This window comes from Furipterus horrens, unplaced genomic scaffold (assembly GCF_987537825.1).
Source record: "Furipterus horrens unplaced genomic scaffold, mFurHor1.1.pri manual_scaffold_3, whole genome shotgun sequence".
Lineage (NCBI taxonomy): Eukaryota > Metazoa > Chordata > Mammalia > Chiroptera > Furipteridae > Furipterus > Furipterus horrens.
In genome coordinates, this window is record NW_028327173.1 from 51,031,284 (window position 1) to 51,052,807 (window position 21,524).

The window sequence follows — 21,524 nt, forward strand, 5'->3', positions numbered from 1 at the left end:
ATCACAAGGACTAAGTAAATACAGTTGATTGTGTATGCGCAGTACCACTTCTATAAGCCACAACATAGTTTCATATTAACCTTGCTCAATTCATAAAAAAATATATTATTTGCCACATTTTTGTCCCCCCAAAAAATGTTTCCCTTCAGAAACTATTGAATCTGTGGCTGTTTGTTATTTCTGTGAGTCAGTTTTTCCTCCAAAAATATTCTTTGAACATTCATAATTATATGAAAGCATGAAATACTATAATTAATATTTAACCAATGTGTTTTGAATTGTAATTGTAATAGTATGAGATTTTTATTTGAGATATGGCCTTCCGAGAAACCAATTCCTTAGCATCAGCTACAGCCAAGATTTTTCAGAATTTTAAAGAAAAGCATATTTCATAAACTGAAGTTGCAGTTCCCTTAAGACAAGTTCTATTTTGGTGTCTACGTTTACAGTAGCTGAGACTGTCACAGTCATTCACCTTCCTCATTAAAAAGCCATATAAAGTTTCTTTCCCCTCTAAAGTTAGAATGTTAAATGTTAGCCTTATAGACTAACTTTCTGAGCACTTTAAAATTAATGTCCAGCAGTGGGTAACCAGCAAGACAAGGTCACATCTCAACACCGTGAGAAACCTCCCATACTCACCCTTTTTCAAAACTACTTATGAAAAGTAAAACTTTGTAAAACTTCATTATCAGTACCTTTGGAAAAACGATTTATGACTTGTATAAAGCTAGTTTAAAAATGGGGAAGAAATATAAAATGGCAATAGGTCATGCCTGTTTGTAACATTAAGCCAGCCCTCTCTAGATTAACTCTGATTCCAGTCTATGGGGGTCCTTCTGTGATATGTGAGTCCACAGGGTCTTGTCTGTCTCAAGCATACCCAGATACTGGTGTCTGGGAGCAAACCTCTATGCCTTAGAAAGAGCCACAACACTTACCCTGTTGTTCTGCTGTGAGATGCCCTCTAGAGATGGTGTTAAGGGAAAACCACAGATTAGACAGGAGAGACTTTACAGCCCTCTTCACATCTCCCTCCCTAAGTAAAAGATGCAAATCCTCTTACCTGTTGGAAATTCAAGGAAACAATAACAAATGTTGGTCTTTCAATATACTCCAGCTTGAGAGAAAAGAAGAATATCCAGACAATAAATCTGGTACAGTTGGAAACTCAGAAACTCTCAATGTAGGCTTTGCTGGATAAAAAGACGTTGGGTTATAGACCAAACTCCAGACTTGCAATCATTATAACATCTATTGACACTGCTTAAGTGCCATTCATTGTTCTAATTTTTTTGTATATATTCACTCACTTAATTTAATGGGTGAGACATATATCATTATTGTACCCATTTTACTGAAGAGAAGTACGAAAGTTAATTAACTTGCTTAAGGGCACCTATTTATAAATAATGAACACAGACAGTCTAATGACAGAGTTGTGCTCTTTCTACTTCTTATATTATGTGGTAGGCAGGAAATGCACCCCCACCCCACCAAAGATAGCCACATCCTAATTCCTACAACCTGTGAATATGTTCCATTACATGACAAAAGCGACTTTGCAGGGGAGATTAAATTAAAGACTTTGAGATGAGGAGGATTATCTCAGTGGCCTCAATCTAATCTTATGAAATGTGGACACAACCTCAAATCTGGAGAAGATGAGGAAACAATTTCTTCTCTACATAGTCGAGAAAATATTATAGTCCTGCCAATGCATTTGTTTTAGCCCAGTGAGACCTGCTGAATTCTCACCTACAAACTCATAAAAAAAATTAATTTGTGATGTTTTAAGCCACTAAATTTGTGGTAATTGGTTACAGCAGCCATAAAAATACAAATACACACCCTTGTTGAAAAAAAGAGTTACTAATGTTTGGTTTCACTATAATCTTAGGTGTATAGATTGTTTCACTGGTTTTGAATGTACTGCATGGTAGTTTGTCCCCCATTTAGCATTCTACCAAATGTTACAAGAAACTGAATGTATTTTAGTTCTTGCCTGTAGAGTTACAAGATTGATCAGATGCCATTATTTGGGTCTTTGATACATACAACATGCTTACTACTTTATGGAAGTTAGGAGCTGGTTTTTCCCCAAATAACAGGAAGTTATTGTTCTAATTTTCAGAATATAAATAGTCTGATAATTCTTCACCAAATTCTGTCATCACTGCAAAGTATTCTTTGAAGACTCAGATTAAAATGAACTTGTTGAAAGGGTGACACATTGCTACAATGAGCTCTTTTCAAAGCAGTGTCAAAGTTTTCATATTTCTCATCAATATTCATCATAACAGAGATCACAAAATGGGTTCAGAATTATTTGGTCTCCTCATAGCACAGTGTTCATATATATAAATACAGTGAAAAAATCAGGGCAGTGACCTTTGCAGGCAGTCTTTTGGGAAACATTCTACCTACACAAATCATGAATGCCACAGACTATTATCAAACATAGCTGTCATTGCTCTGTTTCAACTGACATGGCACTATGCTGGCTGATAGAATATTTATAGGAAAAAGAAAACTATACCAATGGTCAGTAGTCATTTCATAGTGAATGAAGTTTATTGATTGAAAAGAAATATTAAAGCAATAAATGTTTTGAAAGACTCAGGACACCATAAGAGTGAGCTTCAAAGCAAGTCTTTGCAACAGCAGTCGAATCCTACTGAGCTTTGTGACGGGTGAAATTAAACCTGCAGATACTATATTTGCATCTTTCAGCACTCAGGTGGTGGAATGTTGCTCTTTCCTCCCAGCACTGCAGACGTGATTACCATAATTCAGCTCCCATGGTCTGGATTCATACAAACATTATTAAAATTATTCCCGTAAAATGGGCTGGGAAAAAAGCAATCAAAATTAACTAAGTAGCACAGAATTTGGCTACTAAAATAATAGTCAAAACAACTTAACCTCCAGCACCCAAAGATATAGTGGCTTATTTGGGACAATAGTATCATTCTGTCTATTGTACAGAGACCCCAATAGCGAAGGTAGTGGCTACCATGGGGACTTAAGCACATAGAATCTCCTGGACTGGTGAAGTATGAGAGTCATATGTCTAGTATGAAAAGGAATGTAGGGACCATATTGGTTTTTATAACCAGTGCCATCCACTGGTCTGTTGGGTTAATCACTCTGCCTTATTTGACTGCCCTTTTCAAACAACCAATTTTCTTTTTCCTTCTGAACTGACCATTTGTACAATTGACCAAAGTTAACTAGTTCTTTAAGCACCACTCCTAACAGTGTCACATTAACCTAAAAACAAAATATATATATTATATATATATGTATACATATATAATTACTTTCTTAATGGTGCAAGTTGTGCATAGTCATTGTAGAAGAATTAGAAAATACAAATAAGCAAAAAGAAATATATATTTATTATATATAATGACTCCCACTATAGGAAGGAAGGAAGGCAGCCGTCCGTCTCGAGAGACGATGGTGTAGCTTCTTAAGAGTCTATCTGCACCGCCGAGAATGGCTGTGCAGTCCGACTCGGGAGTGACACGGTATCTGTCTCCTCCCGTGTTGAATCGACATCTTGCAATGACGCTGGAGTGTCCTCTCCAGTGGAGCTGAAGCTACAGAGCCTGGGCAGGGTGATATGGAGGGTCTGCTGTTGCCCATGCAGCAGACACCCCCTCTCTTCGCAGCTGAAGGATCCAAGGGAAAGACGGAGTCAGTACAGCTTGGCTTCAGGTGCGCCGCAGGAGTTGCCGGTGTTGACTACAAAGTCAAACCGCCTTAGGGACTCCGGCTCCGGATTTTCTGTCGGGGTTTACTCCCTTAGCCTTTCCCCTGAAGAGGTATGCCGCAAGGCAGCGGAGGTTTTTTGGAATCAGAGTTTTCCTTCTCTGATGTGCCCTGACTGGAAGATCGAACCAGCGACACTTAGCTCGCAGGCCGATGCTCAATCCACTGAGCCAAACCAGCCAGACTCCCACTATAACCACTATTAATATTTAAGAGTCTACCTTTGCAGATATTTTCCCACACAACAACACATATTTCAGCAAAAATACAGGGTGGGGCAAAGGTCGATTTTACAGTTGTTCATATGGAAATACTACACTAATTTATAAATGATGAAAGAATAAACTATGTCACGTACTCACAACTGTGAACCTCCTTTTGCCCCACGCTGTAGTGTCGCACCACATGGGATGTCTCACAGCCTTCTTGTTTCACTAAGCTCTGGTGTACTTCTACATCTGCCATCTAGGACTTCATTTTTATTGACCACATGTTATTCTATTGTATGACCTAATCATAATTTATTTAATCAATCCCTTGTTATTAAACATTTAGGTGTGGTTTGTAATTTTATTATTACAAATAACACTGTGATGAACATATTATAAAAGTATGTTGCACGTTTGTCCAGTTATTTCCTTAAGGTAAGTTCTAGGAGTTGAATAAATACATTAAAAGTTACATAGTTTTCTAGGAATTTTGATGCCAGTCTGTAGTTTCATCTTTAAGTGTAAAGTGAAGGATATGATTGCGGGAGAAGGCTGGGTTGGGTGGCGGGGAGCAATGGGGGGAAAATGGGACAACTGTAATTGAAAAACCAAAAAGGAAAAGGAAAAAAAAAAATCACTCAAAAGCTTTAAGTGAATAAATTTCATAAATATCTGAAATGTTAAATAAAAACACATAAAAGTATTTTAATTAGGGCCTTCGTTAAACCATTTACACACACACATACACAAAATTATGGGTTTAAGTGAGATTCGTTAAGTTTACAGATCAGCAAATGAGATGATTTTCTAAATAATAGTCAAGGATTTTAAAATAGTCTTCTTTGATTACTAGTTCTTAAGAATTAAAAAAATAACAGCTATATTGAGATCTAATTCACATACCATAAAATTCATCCTTCTAAAGTATACAATTAAGTGGTTTTTACCATATTCACAGAATTGTGCAACCATTACCACTATCTGATTTCAGAACATTTATTACCTCTCTTGAAACTCTGCACACATTGTCACTCCCAGGTTCCCTGCTTCCCAGCCTCTGGCAAACACAAACCTGCTTTTCTTTCCTATGCATTTCCCTATTCTTGACATTTTATATAAATGGAATCATATACCATATGGCCTTTTGTGAGTGGTTTCTTTCACTTAGTATATATAATGTTTCCAAGGTTCATCCATATTGTCAAAATGTCATTCCTTTCTACTGACAAATAATATTCCACTGAATAAATGTACACACTTTATTTATTCATTCATCAGTTCATTCTTCAAATCTTGTCACCATCATGCTTAAAATACTTCAGTAGTTCCCCAGACTGAAGGCCCATCTTAATCTAGCCCGAAGTGCTTTTTAGCTTGATCCGAACCCCACACATTGGCACCCTTCCTTCTACCATCACACACGTCACAGTAGAACTATTTGCAGTTTCCTGGGTGTAGCAGGCACTTCCACTATTGTATGTAGCATCCCTGCTATCTGGAATACACTTCCTTCCCTTATTCTTGTGGATGCCTTTTATTTGTCCTTATGATTCAGCTGCCAGGTATCTCTCCTTTCAGAAGCCCCGTCACACTAAGGATAAGCTAAGTGCAACTTTTTTGATAATCTAGTGTACTTTGTCATAACATTTGTCACACCATTTTATAAATGATGGTTTACTTGACTTTTCCTCCACTATATTGTGAGCTTATTGAAGCCAGAAATTATATTTTGTATATCTCCATAAGCAGTTGATCAAGGCCCAGCATGTGGTAGATATTCAATGGATGTTTTTATTTTATATATATAATCAAAGAAATTTAATTTGACTCTTTTATAAACTAAATTAATCAATCTAGGGGTTTTGTAACTATCTGGACATATACTTTATATTTAAAGAACATGTTGAAGTTTTCTTAGGTTTAATTTGTTCATATGTGTTATATATTAAAATTCTCAATAATATACAAAGTAACACTCATTAAAATAAACCAGTATTTATATGTAATTCTAGTAAGTTTTTTAAAGTGCAGGTTGAATTTACAATATATCAAATAGGAGATATTTTCAATGCAGAATAACTTAAGACAATTTGGTTAATACTGTATTTAACTATAACAAATATGAGTTAATACCATATTTCAAATGATTTAAGAAATTAAGAATGTGCAATGAAATTAATTTATATATCATAAGTACATGTTAAAAACAAGATGTGCTTTTTTATACAAGTTAAGATGTTTTTCCTAAAGTTGACCTGGAGAGTGATGCCTTGCTTAAAATACTATGATAAAATTGAAGTTTACATGTATAAACTGTTCTGAATTTTTTTCACTGTATTCTATTTGAATAAAAAGTTTGTAAGTAGGCCTAGTTCTTGATAATAGAATCCTAACCTCTGTTACTTCTGACTTATAGGGTATCTTTGTTACTAGGGTTCAGCCTGATGGCCCAGCATCCAACCTGCTGCAGCCCGGCGATAAGATTCTTCAGGTAAGACAGACAAAAAGCAATGTATTCAAATGCCAACAAGAAACAAATATGTAACCATGTTATTAAGTTAAATGACTTGAATTAGGTGAGTCAAGTCATTGAATTAAATAAGTCCTTAGGTTTCTTATTTGCCTTTCTCGTTTTGACGTTAAGAGGCATGTTAGAAACTTTTGCAGTCTGTTAGAATCCTATATCCACGGTACCCAACACATGGTGTCTGTTCTGCAGATATTTGTTTAAATGAATGATTTTATTTGGCAATGTAAGAAAAATTAATATATATAAGAACCTATGCATAGGTATCAAGTATATGTAAAAGAAATGCAGTACCCAAATAGGATATGTATATGACTTTAGATGAGGGAGAAGGGACTGGTCCATATTTAATTTCTCAACAGTAAACTTACTTAAAGTTCTGCATATCAGAAAAAGGTCACCTAGTAAACAATAAAGTAAATACTTGACATAATCTCATCCATTTTGCTTTCTTTGCCCTTTTTCTCTGTTAATTTACTTCCCATGTACAAGTTGCTTAATCATTTCATTTCCTACATCACTAGGATCTTAAGTATCATCTGTTTAAAATTCAGTACTTTGACTTATGACCCCAGAAATTTCCCGCTGTATAGCTATGTGGATTTATCTGACACTGCAGATATTTAATTATTCAGAACAATTATGAAATGGTTCAACATAATTTATTGAAGACTTAGGGACACTGTAAAGCCAGGACATGTGGAAAAGGATCCTTCTTTTCGTGCTGACTATGCAAACAGTTACAAAACTGCAGAGGCCCCATTCAACTCCGCTCTGAGATCTATCTATCTCCTGTTCACCGAACTCCAATCTCAGAAAGTCCAAGAAAAATACAAGCCCTGTGAAACACAATATGTGTGTATATTTGCCTGTACATTTTATTCTCAGAAATATTTTTAACTATCAAGATCATGAAAACTCAAGTTTCACAAGTGATAATTCTCTGAAAAGACCAAGGGCTGCTCCATCCTGTAGCAGTCTCCCAGTAGATACACCGTCCAGCAGGTCCAAGTCCATTCCATGCAGGCAGAAGCTCAAACCAACAGTTGGTCTTTTGAGCTAAATTATTGAAACCAAAAAGACATATAAAATATTCTAGAAATTTTCTTTCCTGTTTTATTATGAATGTTCTATATTTTTGGATCTCCTAACTAGACCTTTGATCTTAGGAATTTTATAGCATGTTTGTGGGACTCACTTTCATTATGTGCAAAATGAACTGTGAATACCATATCTCAGGTCTCTCCAACTCAAAAATCTTATCAATTTCCATAAAAAATGGCCAAGAATAACCTAACAACATAACTCTGTAACACTTGGTAAATGCTGCTGTCTAACTAAGGAAATGGCTAGTTTTTCTCTACTGAATTTCAGAAAAATTATTTTGAATTTCAGAGGCTGATAAAAGAACTATAGCTGGTCAGTCTCAGCTATCTTACCTATTAGAATGCCACGTTGGGTAGAGTAGCTTTCAATAGCTTGAGAAAAGTTTGGGAGTTGCCTTAATTCATGACAAAGGTAGGTAAAGAAAAAATCTTATCTCCAGATTCAGAAAAAAAATATATACAAATGGGTATAAAAATGTTATATTTACCTATAAATATATATATAGAGAGATAGGGATAGAGATAGAGATAGGGAGAGAGAGAGAGAGAGAGAGAGAGAGAGAGAGAGAGAGAGAGAGAGAGAGAGAGAGAGAGAGAGATCCTGAGAGATCCTATGTAAGGGAAATGAGAATTAAGTTAGTGTCCAGCTGCAGGGTTAAAATCCTCTTTTCTGGCTATGAAAACTAGAAGAGTTATATGTGGGGACATGGGGGTTAAGTATTTCTAGTCCCTGAGAGGTATATAGCAACAGCAAAGTGCTCAGAGGAATGAAGTCCTAATGCAAGAAGTGGGAAGAAATTAAAAGCCCAATCAGTTAAAAGCCAAAAACACTGCAGAAGAGCTGCACCGGGATGCCTCTTCACAAGTGACTGTTGAGGATGGAAGATATTTATTATAGCTACAGTACTCGTTTGGATCTAGTACAGTACAATCAACGTCCATTTTCAGTAAAAGAAAGATGCACATAGACCTTAATCAGATAAATTACTATATTTACAGTTTCATTCATTCTAGTTAAAAAGCACAAATGGCCAATTATACTTTCTGAAAGAAATAAAAATGACTAATTCTAAACTGAAATAATTACTAAAATCAGCTGCTAAAGAGTAAAATTGTATTTTTGTCCATTTATAATACTATTGGTTTCTAGTTTAAAGAACACTGGAAAATAATGGATTTATGTCACTGAGTTATATCTGTCATTTATAAAATCACATGTCCTCACTGAAGCAAATTTAGTTACAAGCCTTAATGACAATGTACAACCTGGAAAATCAAGGTGAAGGAAAAAAAAAAAAATGAGTGAGCCCCTGAGTGATGGCAGTTGTTGGGTTTTATCTAACCCAATAGCAAACAATAAAACAGGTATGAAGTAGCAAAAGAGACATACCTTTCCCAAATCTTCCCTAAACTCAAAATTTATTAGATAAGAGTTATATGTTTCTTTTTCTTTTCTGTAATTCTTTTTTTACCCACTACTTTCTTCTTATTCTGCTATGGAATTAAGAACATGTTGTTTAAATTACATGAAAATGTGTGCATTACGGGATAGTGCTGATCAAAACATTTTGGGTTAATAAAACGTATTCACGTGATTTTTAAATCATTTTCCTATTTATATTCCCAGGATATACACTCTATAAATAATGAGCATATTCAAATGACTTCCTGTGTTTAGTAAGCCATTTTGCTTTAAGACAGCATGGTAAAAAAGAAAGAGCACTGTGCTCGGAGAATTGACCCCTCATAGCCTCACTTTCTATAAAGTTGAATTATAATATATGAGTGAGAGAGAACAAGTAAAAGCATGTGGATCACAAAAAATGTTATTAGATTGAACCATGTGAATTTGCTAATATTTGACCATTTTTGAAGTGGCAATTATGTTGGCTTAACATCATGGTGTTTTGTTTTTTTTAATGCTCTTTCCCATGCTAAAAAGTTAAGTCTAATTCATTATACATTTTACAACTCAAAATACATTTAAATATAGAAAATCTATTAATTATAGTTACTCTGTTGAAGAGATTAATAGACTGTAAAAAAATAATATATTGTACTTGATAGTTAACATAATTCACAGTTATAGCTTAAAGCTCACTTGTAAGTACATCATATTCTATTATATGACAGTAGGCAACCCCTATCCTCTTCATGTACTGCTTTCCTTACACCAAGCAAAACTTGACTATAGCAGGAGAAAAGAAACAAAATAATTTATAGATAATTAATGTCATCTAGATATTACCAGTCATCAAAACAGATTTTTTAAATGTAAGGTATATAAATATAACACATAAATGAATATAATTTTGTAGTCCCTTCTACTTTGCTGTAATTTTAAGATTTTTGACTTTTGTAATCCAAAATATACACCTGGTTTATTGCTATACTTGTAAGAGACCAAAATAGGATAATCAAAGAGATGGTCACTCAAAGAAACCAGATATTCCCCTTTTTTCCTACTATATAATGTATATAGTTTTATATGCCAAAATTTTACTGCATATCTTTATCTATTTTATTTTGTGTATAATCTATAAAGTTTAACACAGATTACTAAAAAACTTTTGAGAAATATTATACTTTTTGCAAATCAAAAACAATAATATGGTAAGTATTAAGTAAAACATGAAAACCAACAAAGTCAAGTTAAGTTCATTGGGCTGGCTCTAACTTCCATAATTTGGCTGAAATTAAAATAATAATAATGCCCTATCTGGTGTGGCTCAGTTGGTTGGAGCATCATCCTGTAACCGAAAGCTTGCCGGTTCGATCTCCAATCTGGGCACATATAGGAGGCAACCAATTGATGCTTCTCTCTCACATCAATAGTTCTCTCTCTCTCTTCCTCTCTCCCTAAACACAATGAAAAAATTCCTCAGGTGATGATAAAAATAATAATAATAAATCATCTATACTACCTCATTTATATCATGCAAAAAATGGCAGAGATTAAATAACTTACTTGAGCTTCTTCCATTACACAGTGCTGATGCTACTGTAGCAAATTTTACTGATAGTATCATAGTCGCCATATTTTCTATTTATTTATTTGGAAAATACACGGTAATGCCCACTATGTACAAAGTATTTTTTGTCAAGCAATGTGAACAATGTAATGGGGAATGGAACAAAGTTCCTGCCTTTACACAGCCTAGTCCAAAATTCCAAAGAGAAGAAAATGAAGGAGGAAGGGTGACAAGAAAGAGCTATCAAACATTTAATAGAAATCAACTCCTAGTCTGTCTTTCTTTTAAGACGAAGCTCTTCACCAAAACAGACACCAATCTGGCTACAAAGAGGTCTCTGAAAGTGAAAGGCTGATTTTGCAGCCACTCTTTTCCTGGCAAAAGTAAAAGGAATAAAATGTAGCTCCTTGGGGCCTGCTTTGCAAACCAAGGTAGGGAATTCCTTTGTTAGAGATGTTCATTCAACATGTTTGATAAGAAGAAAACAGAAATTCTAAAATCAGAACAGATAAACAATATCTTTCTTATCAGTTCTACAGCTAAATTTCTATACAAATAATTCAGTCTTCAGCTGAGTCTTCACTATGTTGCTGTGTTTTTTTGAGCCTAAATTCATAAAATATTAAAGCGGTACATGTGTGTACTTATGACAGAAGAGAAATTCTAATCTGTGTTTTATTCTATGAAGATTTTTTAATGTTACAATAAATGCACTAAGACTTCAAATTTTCTAACATTTAAAACGTGCAATATAATTTTTTCTCTTTTTTTTAGTATGTTTTATTGATTATGCTGTTGCAGCTATCCCAATTTTTCCCTTTGCCCCTCTCTGCTGGGGACCCCCCCCTTCCCTCCATCTATCCTCCCCTTTGGTTTATGTCCATGGGTGCATGTAAGTTCTTTGGTTTCAACCTTTCCTATACTATTCATAAAAAATATAGAATGCTTCACAAGTTTGTGTGTCACCCTTGCACAAAGGCCATGTTAATCTTCTCTGTATCGTTCCAATTATCATACAGGTGCTGCCAAAGCAAGCACTAAAAAATGCAATATAAATTTTTCATGTGAACTCTCTAAGACTTTAAGGCCTATAGTTCAGATTTTTTATAAAAATGAAAAATTTCTAAATGACTTGCCAAAGAATCAATGTAGTATTGATAATGCAGTATACTCAGTGTTAAATCTATCCCAATATTTAAAGAGAGAATTCTACCAGATTAAAATTCTGAAATGGGAATTAATTCCAGCTAATTAATGTGAATCATAATTATAATTATCTAAGATTCCCACTGTTTCTCATAATGCCTGGCTGTCAGGATTAGACAACACAAAATCTTGCCCTTGTAGTTATAATGTGGTTGCTGTAATTTTAGTTGTTCATCTCAAGAGCTATAGGCATTTGAACTACAAGTTATTAATATATTAATGTATATCTAATGTGCAAAATACATGTGCACTGACCCTTTAAATGTTTGTTCCTTGACTGAAAGTTTAAATCAAACAAAAATCACATATCCGTATCACTAACCCCATACCTTTTTTGGATTCTAAAAAGAGGCATTCTGTCCTTATTGGATAATCTCACCAAGCTTTCTCAGAGACTCTTTTCAAGTTTACAGCTTTGAATAATAAAAATAGAACAGAGTCCCTAGGAGAATTACAGCATCATCTGGAGAATATGTGCAATATAAACATCCATAATTTATTCACTTAACAAAACATTGACCAGAAGGAAATCAAAGATAAATCCAGGAAGGACCAGGAGGATGACATCCAGAAACTAAGACTGTTTTACAGGAAACTGGTGAACTATAATTGGAAAGCTCTACTTTTTGTTGGAATTACAAATATTATTTTCATTAACCCTCCATCTTTTCATGTCTAAGTCATGGAAAAAGACAATTAAAAAACATTTTTGGCATAGATGTCAAGTGGAATTAAAATAAAGAAGGGTATCTTCTAGAAATAAAAAAGATTATAGTAAAATGTTCCTTTACATTTTCAAATCAGCTCACGCCAGAAGCCCATTAATTACATGTTCTTGAAGGATAAAATTTTCAGAATATCTTTTCTTTCCTGGGTTGTTTTTAATTAACTTTACTTCAACTTAATAAGCCATTCATTTATTTCTCATTTTTCATTATTTGCAATTTCCTCAAAATTGCACACAATATATTATAATTCATGTTAGACTGTGTATATAAACATAGATAGTCAAATGTGGCAATATATTTAAAAATTTTATTAATTGAACACTTATTCTTCAACCCATCTTTTGCATTATTATAATGCATATATTCAAAACATCAAAGGCATAAATGTAAAGTATATGCATTTTTTCTTCAATACATCATTGGATTTATACTCTGCAGTTAATATTACTTAGTATCAGCCTTTGTTTGCTCAGCTCTTCTATCTGCACACATGAAACAACCACAGCCCTACTGGTTAAAATATTGTGATTCTTCTGGTCTTCATTTAACTGGAAACGCCCTACACAAATGCAGTAATGTAGTTCTCTGATACCCTGTCTAAACTACTCAAGATGTCAGCCAGATCCATACTCATTTCAACAGACGATATAAATTCACTTTGCTCTTTTATCCTAAGAATGGAAGAAGACAGTTCTCTAGAACTGAGATTCTATCTTCTTCTATTCAAACCCCTCTTCAAACTCCCTCTGTCATTGCCTACCCTAGCATCAAATCTAAGATTATGTTCCATATTAAGAAATACCTGAATTAATATTAAACTGTGAATTCATTTAATGAGCCTAATTTGTTACAACCTCACAACATCCAATGAAAGAAGTTGAGTCAAGATACAGTGAATTGACTATTCTAACATAAATTCCTACGTAGCCACTAGCTGTGTGAGCTTGGGTATTTCACGTAACCTCTTGGATCTTTACATTTTCATCTTTTAAAAAAGTTAGGCTTAACTACACAAGAAACAAAAGTTCCTTCCTCTGACATTTTGTCCTTCTATTCTCATGGTTTAATGAAAATTATATTTCTTAATTTCGAGAAAGTAATAGTGAAGCAATATTAATAGTAGGAGCTCATATTTATTGATTGATGGGGTATAGTGTGCCAGGCCTTGTCCTATGCATCTGACATATATTAATTTATTTAATATTTAATAACTTTCTAAAATGACAGGCTTTCTGATCTTTCAGAGTCTTTCTACTATTCTGAAGCCTTTCCAGGCAGTCTCTAATTGTGGTCTTTTAAATAGGCCTCTTGAGGTTCACCAAAGCTCTGGTCTAGAGCCAAAACATTTGGTGTAGTGGGGTGGAGGGGCTAGAATTACAGATAGAGTCCTAATGTTTATTTGACTCAATGATCTAATTTACCAATCTTCATATTTCCTCCTGGGAAAACATCTCCATGTTTGTGTTTCTAACTCTCACTTGTAACTTACAAAGCATGAAAACTAAAAGCTGAGGCTTTAACATTATATTAAAAGCTAAGTTATACAAAGCGTCACCCGAGCGTTGAATCAGAACCTGAACTGTGGTTCTAAACATATTGAAGTCTAGTTCATTGGAAATAAATGCAGTTTCAAGGCCAGAATTGACCTGGCTATGCCTTTTCCCTGCTCTTTCCTCGGTGGCACAAAGTTAGGGTTAATTGGGGCCACTAGAAAATACTTGATTCTCTCCGGTTTCCTGCTGTCTTTATGAGCACAGTACCTTGATCCCTTTCAGGATGACTCTTGCCCACTCTCCACCTGCGTGGATTTCTTAGGAACCTAGGTTCCCCATTCCCTCCCCTCAATGCCTTGGTCCCATAAGTCTCCCTGTTCTTTAGTTCAGCCTGTTCATCAGGCTGAAGCCAGCTTTCTGCCTTCCTTCAGAAGGACTAGAACCTGTTTCACTTCTCCCTCCCTCACTTAAGATGGATTTTCCTAGACGCCCAGATTGACAGCAGATGCAATCTCCTGCTTCTAGTTCTAGAGCTGCCTGGAACGAAACCTGCTCCCCTAGTCAGATTTCCCTTCATTCACATACTCCCTTTAAACTTCTTTTCTGATAAATCTCTTGGCATTTCATGTGGGTAATGCCAAGCTGCAACAACCTTACTTCTGTGGCTAATGCTGCCACGCTGACCTCCCTGCTGAACTCTAACCTCTTCTAAATATATGATCGACATTTCCGCTGCCTGCATGCCAGTACCACAGACTCCATTGTCTTTCCAACTCAGCTTTGCTGTTCTGCAAGGGTTTCCATTTTCTAGTAAGGGCATCACAATTTGATTCTTGTTTGTTTCTTATTCTTATGTCCAATCAAGTGCCAAATTTACAGATTCTACCCGAAAAGTTTTCTCCTTTTTAATCTATTTCCTCTCAAGTTTCCTGACACTGCCCAAGCAGATATTCTACTTTTAAGGGAGAAAGCTCACAAATGGCTACAACAACTCAAGCTAGATCAAAACTACAAAAATGAGAGATTCAGCATTTCTGCAGATGCTAATTTAGCACTAAATATTATTTCTACTAGGGTTTCTTTGAAATAAATTTTTGGTAGGTATCTAAAATACAGCTTTATTTAAAGAACAGAATTATGTTGGGAGGAGATATAGGAACAACTTTAAGAAGAAAGTGTTGATTATTTTATCATGATCAATGACATGGCACTTCCAGTCACTGAAAGCAATTATAGTCTTATTATTTCTGTGCTGTATCGAGAGAAATAATAATAAAAACCATGGGATCGGAAGGTGTTGGCGAGCAAGCTGGCCTCTGGGTTCAATCCCCACTCCAGCTCTCACCTCTGTCCCTGGCTCTCTCATCTCCTCACTCCTTCTCTCCAGAAAAGTTCTGTTTAAATGTTTTACATATTGGGCTTTCTCTCTTCCTTTTGAAGAGAAGGATCTATGAGTTAACCCAACCACCACATTAGCTTATTTTTATGGTTGCTGTTTCTGCTGAAGTCTAGGGTCTAAATTCATAGGTATTTTTATTTTTTTAATTCTTACAAAAATAATTACCTGCATGACCTTAAGATTCTTTTCCCTGCACGGACTGTTGCAGAATTTACTTGAAATATCCAGCCGTTCCCATGTCCAGCACTAGGAGAGACTCCAGGCATGAAACAAGACAAGGACTTGTGGTTTCTGGCTAATAACAATTGCCAGATGTTGACTACCAAGAAACTCTTTCATTAAATGCCTCAGAGAAACAGATTCGTTGGAAATTTTCCCTGTTCTTTTCCTTCTGCTGAGCTACCCTAGTACTTTATTTATCTCTTCTGATGTCCATTTAATTCAGCATATATTGCTGAGTGCTCACCAAATGTAATACATTTTCTACATTATTTTTAGTTATTTCCATGGCCTATTTCCCCTTCTGGAGGGTCACCTCTGAAGGGAGCCTCCCTGTTTCATCTTTCTTGTTTTCTATCCTCAGTGCTTAGCACAATGCTTTGAGTACAGTCAGCATATCACATTTTTGATTGAAAAAAGTAAAAAATCAACATGGTTGAAGTGGACCATCCTTCTTTGAAGATCTTTTGATAAAAGTACCATTCAAAATTAACAGCTCTGATTAATTTTCTATCTGGGTTTTGTACCACTTATGCCCTAACACTGATATTATTTTGAGACCAGTAGTTCCTAAAACCATAGTCAGATCTGGTGCTGAGCAAGAAATCATTCATGGCCTCCAAATTACCAGAGCATTCCTTATCCCCAGAACACTGAAATATTTACATTTTGAACACATTCCTGGAAGTTCTCAGGGGGTTCTGAATTCATTGCAATTCTGGTCTCAAGTCTGCAGATAGAGAAGTCAGAACACCGACAGTTTTTTTTTAAGATCTGACATTCAAGAATTCCATTATTAAAGTTAAATTTTAATTTCAAAATTAAGGCTTGCCTTTTGGCCAAATTGAAGGCATTCAGGTAGTTAGTATAACCTTCAAAAGTATAGTGGGGTAAATGTACAGGGTCAGGCAAAAGTAGGTTTACAGTTGTGAGTATGCAACTCTATTACTATTTATTACTTAGTGTATCATTTTCCATATCAATAACTGTAAACCTACTTTTGCCCCACCCTGTGTATTTCACCCAAGTTTGCTACTTCCCTGATGTCAGAAACAGGATGAGAGTAAAAAAGCAGCATATACCATATGCTATTCTCTTTTCCGCATCACCATCTGATCAAAATAACATAAAATGAAACCCAGTTGTGTGGTTTTTACCATAACTTAAAGCAAGAAGTTTGGGCTGTGAACACTCCCAGAATTCTAGTCAGCTACGATTGCCTGCCACTGAAACAGCCAGTGCCAACTTTAACAGGGATTTGCATTAAAGAACATATAGAAAGAGAAAGAGATTCTTTAATTTAAAATAAATTTCTACACAGATTTCCATGCATTTACATTTCTGTTTCCTAGTATTTTCCTTATTCGTAGATGTAGTATGGTTTTAAAAAATCAATATTTTAGGGCCATCTTTATCATGTCATTAGCCAACCAATTTTAATGAACTAGTTATAAAATATGATTAAACAGGCAACTCTCACCTAACTGACAAAGATTATGCAGAATTGCTAGAAGTGTACTACTACGTTAAATTTTTAAAAAGCCAACATAGTGAAATACCTTAAGTGAGTGGTTATTTGGAATATTAATCATATTTTAAGCAAGCATAAAAAAAGTAAAATCAAAAAGACAATGAGTACCCCAAATTAGTATCAGTCAATTGAAAATTGAAGAAGTCAACCAATTAGTTGACTCTGTTATCTATACTTTACCAAGCAGCCAGTTGGGCTCTCTTCCAAATCAACTGAGTCTCAGGCTGCAAGGAAGGTCGTGTTTGATTTTGGCCTTCGTGACAGTGAAGCTTTATGGAATCCACTTCTCTCTATATTAATAATAAAAATCATTCCAATCAAGAAAAACTGCAACTTAATGTAGAGAAAACCAAAGACCCATGAGAACTCACTACAGAGAAGCACATACATTTTGTGACATAAATATCAAATAATAACCGATTTGAATCATGTAATTACAGTCTTAAGCTAATTATGCTGAAAGTGAATTTTGATTGCATAAATTGAGGATTCCTACCTAGAAGATGGCAGGCATGTCCACTGTTACTAATGTCAGCGTGCTTTATCCCTGAGGGATGGATCTGTTAGCTATCTATATTGGATGGGATTGAGAACCACTGGTGTAGATAATGAATATACTTGTATTTAGCAATGTGGGAAATAAAAATGATCTCTTTAACATAAAAATGTACCAACTAAGAACTTTCAAGTGAGTCAAAATAAGATTTAACTATACTAGCAGTGTCCAGGAATATTTTGCATGACTAAAATATTTGAATGTGCTGAGGGGTTTGTATCAGTGATTTATAACAAGAAGACAGTGGTCTTGTGGACACTTTAGAACTGCCTCAACTAAGTTCCTGCAAAAATAAATAAGTAAATCAGACTAACAAAACTGAACTACAGTATTTCAAGTACATCTGTGTTCACCAGTGTATCTCTATAATTAGCACAGTGGCTAAGCCTACAGTAGGACGGTCCTAGGTAGGACATATTAAGTTCTTGATAAGTATTTGTTGAATTAATAAATTGAGTTGAAGCTGGGTGAAATTAATTAGTTGTTTCCATAGTTGCCATTCTATTGTGAATTTTTAAACTGATAATTCTTGTTTGCTCAATACTCCCTTGACTCTTATGATTAGAAACTATGATGAAGTGATAAACAAATGTCTTGCATTGATTGCCCTGTTTTATTTGCATGTTTACAGGCAAATGGACATAGTTTTGTACATATGGAACATGAAAAAGCTGTATTACTACTGAAGAGTTTCCAGAACACAGTAGACCTAGTAATTCAACGTGAGCTTACTGTCTAAATATTTTTTATAAATAGTGAAGATACGTCTAGCCAGACCTAATGTTCAAAAATAAATTTATACATAGAAACAGATTTTGCCAATTGCTGGACCAATGGCAAATATTAGTGCCAAATGTATTATACTATATGTTAGCACTGATCATCCTTAAAATTGTTAACTATATAAATATGATGTTCATGTGGTTATGTATTAGTTTTAATTGTCAGCCTCTGGCTGTGCATTGGTGCAGTTTTGTTTTTGTTTTTGTTTTTGTTTTTAACCAAATAAGTTTCTTCTCCAAGTGGATTTCATATGATTTCAGAAGCACGGAAGCACACACAAGCTCTTTACAAATTCTGCTCTCCATCAGAAACACTGCCTCAAAGTTGTATATGCCTTTATATAGAAGACACAAATATTAAAAAATTGTAATTCCCATAAAATATTTCTAGCACAAGATATATGTTGGCATATACACAAAAAGAATACAGAGCAAAACAATATTTTCATAAACTAAACATCTCGGATTGAGAAAGAAAATATATCTTAAAATAAGACTTTACTATATTGAATCTTTTTCCATAAAAATTACATGATAATGCCTTATGAAAGTAACTGTACATATGGTATAAAGTGTTTATATTTGGCTCCATATTCATTTGCTAAATTCTCGTAATACAGAGTGAAATATTTCATAAATTAGCCATTTATCTCTGGGACCTGAATAAAAATAGAACAAACTAATTTATTCGATGCCTTTAGCTAATCTCAGTACATGCAGAGTTAAAAAACAGACTAAAGGTCTTTATAGAGAAATCTTTTCACCACAAATTTAAGCAGTGAATGATGGGTGGCAGGAAAGGTATTGCTTTATTTATTTCAAGTTTATATTGATTATAAACTGTAGCCCTGTGATTTCTTTATTTGTAAATGTGGAATTTATTTGTGTGTTGCTTTATCTAATTTGCTACTTTTAAATAATTTTAAATGAATTTTTGGGACTGATAAAATTTATTATTGAGAAAGACTGCTGTTAGAAAGTTATGGTGGGAGATTTTAAAACTTTGGTATTTAAATATGAAACTTCAAATATAATTTCTCAGAGCTATAGTCTACCTGTATTATTAATTTCAGTGCCTGTTTTTGAGGGAAGAAATAGAGAAAATACTTTTGTTTCAAAAAAGTTTTAAAGGATATAAAATCCTGAATTTTGTCTCACTGGAGAGAATGACAAGCGTAGCTAATATAGACTTAGTCATTTTTACATTAGAACTGTTTCCCTCAATAAATGATCGATTCATTTTATAATCCTTTAAACATATTTCTTTTATGTATTGGTCATTAATTTGATTAAAATATTAATTTGAAACTTCAGAATAATTTCCCTGAGTCAGTTGTATGAATTCTCTCTCATATTTCCATGTAACTCTTTTTTAAATATATATAGTAAATTTACATACTAGTATTTCAAGTACTCTATTAGAATTTTCACAGTAGTATCCCATATTGATGTCACTGAAGCTCTGAGAATAATATTTGCAAGTTAAATGTTTTATGGGGACATTGAAAATACTGTATTTTTGTAGGGTCTATTAAAATGAATGTCACTTATTAGAAGTATAGTGGTATTTTTTTGGCAGTAGAATTTGTCACTTGAAGGCAAATGATACTTCACTTTATAGATGCACTAATTTTGCTGTTGCTTTATGTCAGGGTGACATTATACCATGATTTTATAGAGTTTGACATTTAACAAATGATTAAATGATTGGCCTATTTAATATGTTTCCCAGAAGTAACTTTTAAATGCATTTTAATATATTTACAGTTTCTGATGAGAAATGTTTTTCAGAGCCTAATTTTCTTTGTCAAAAACTAGCACCAAACAACCATATCCAGCTGCAATTATAGGATGATCATCATTAATCAAGATACAAGACTTCTCTGGCCTCCCAAAATCACTTAAAAGAAAAACAAACTCAAGGGTGTAGTTTGGTGGCAATGAAGCAACTTAAATCATCCCATCAGTTTTATTTAATCTTTTAAGGTAGATACAGAGCCTCCCAAGTCTTTTTTCTTATGTCAGGTTTCCACATCAACCCTGGGGCTTCAGGAGATGCTTCTGAAGCACAAAGCTGAGAGGACAATGATCCTGAAACACCTCTGCCACTCCCAAGGTGACAACAATGTCTTAGCCAATGCTTTAATCCTTCCTGTTCTGCCATTCAGAAATGAGGAAAAGAGAAAAGGAATCTGTAACCAACTGGAAATTCGATTGCCAAAGCACCCCATTGTCAATTGCACTGCCAACCTGCATACTCAGAAAAGGCAGGTAATAACAAAAAGAAGCATTTTTTTAGGTTGAATGGAAAAAAAAAAAAAAAAAAACCACTAAGCACTTAAGCGGATCTCATTGATTCCACAGGTGACCAAAACCAGTAATACACTGATTTTTGAATATTGACTCGTTTTTTGGAGTAACTGGTTTTACTGCCTGAAGTAATCTGGTTTATGTTAATGAAAACAAAAACCAAAAAAAAAAGATTAAGGGCGTGCCTTTAAAAAAAGAAAAGTCAACAACAAGAAAAGAATGGAATTCATAATGGCTCCAAGAGACTCTACCTCTTCATCTTAGATTTTTATTGGAACCTTCCTGCTGAGGGAGTTATCTATGTCTGATGGATCGGTCAGTAAGACACAATGGAGGGGAATGAGAAAGATCTGAGGTGGAAAGAACCAGCACTGAAAATTATTAATGGAATTGCTGCAGATTTTGCAGGCCAAATAGATATTAGTGGACAATTTTTAAAACTATTTACATGGCTTATAATATGTTGTCACAAAAACTCTCTTACCATAATATCACACCACCTAAACAAACAATAATTTCAAAATATAAGTGAACTTTTGACAAGGAATAATCAGAGTCAGTATAACTACAAATATTTACATCATGCCATTTTATTGCTCATTGAAACCTATAAACTACATGTACCCCAGTTAATTAGAATTGTAAATATATGGACATCAAACAGTTCTGGTTGTTTCTGGGCCTTACCTTGAATTAATTACCACCTTGG

The 21,524-nt window shown here is 34.4% G+C and overlaps 1 protein-coding gene and 1 non-coding gene across 2 annotated transcripts in view; one reads left to right on the plus strand and one right to left on the minus strand.

Moving 5' to 3' along the window:
* Positions 1 to 20,055, plus strand: part of LRRC7 (leucine rich repeat containing 7) — a 299,869-nt gene extending 279,814 nt beyond the window's left edge. The window contains exons 23-24 of the mRNA XM_090269599.1: positions 6,403 to 6,477; positions 18,355 to 20,055. Coding sequence (XP_090125725.1) covers positions 6,403 to 6,477; positions 18,355 to 18,462 — 183 coding nt within the window. The 3' untranslated portion in view covers positions 18,463 to 20,055. The remainder of the gene's footprint in view (positions 1 to 6,402; positions 6,478 to 18,354) is intronic.
* LOC150015080 (U6 spliceosomal RNA) lies at positions 11,523 to 11,629 on the minus strand. Its single transcript, XR_016510162.1, has one exon. It is a non-coding gene; the product is annotated as a U6 spliceosomal RNA (small nuclear RNA).
* Positions 20,056 to 21,524: the final 1,469 nt, after the last annotated feature.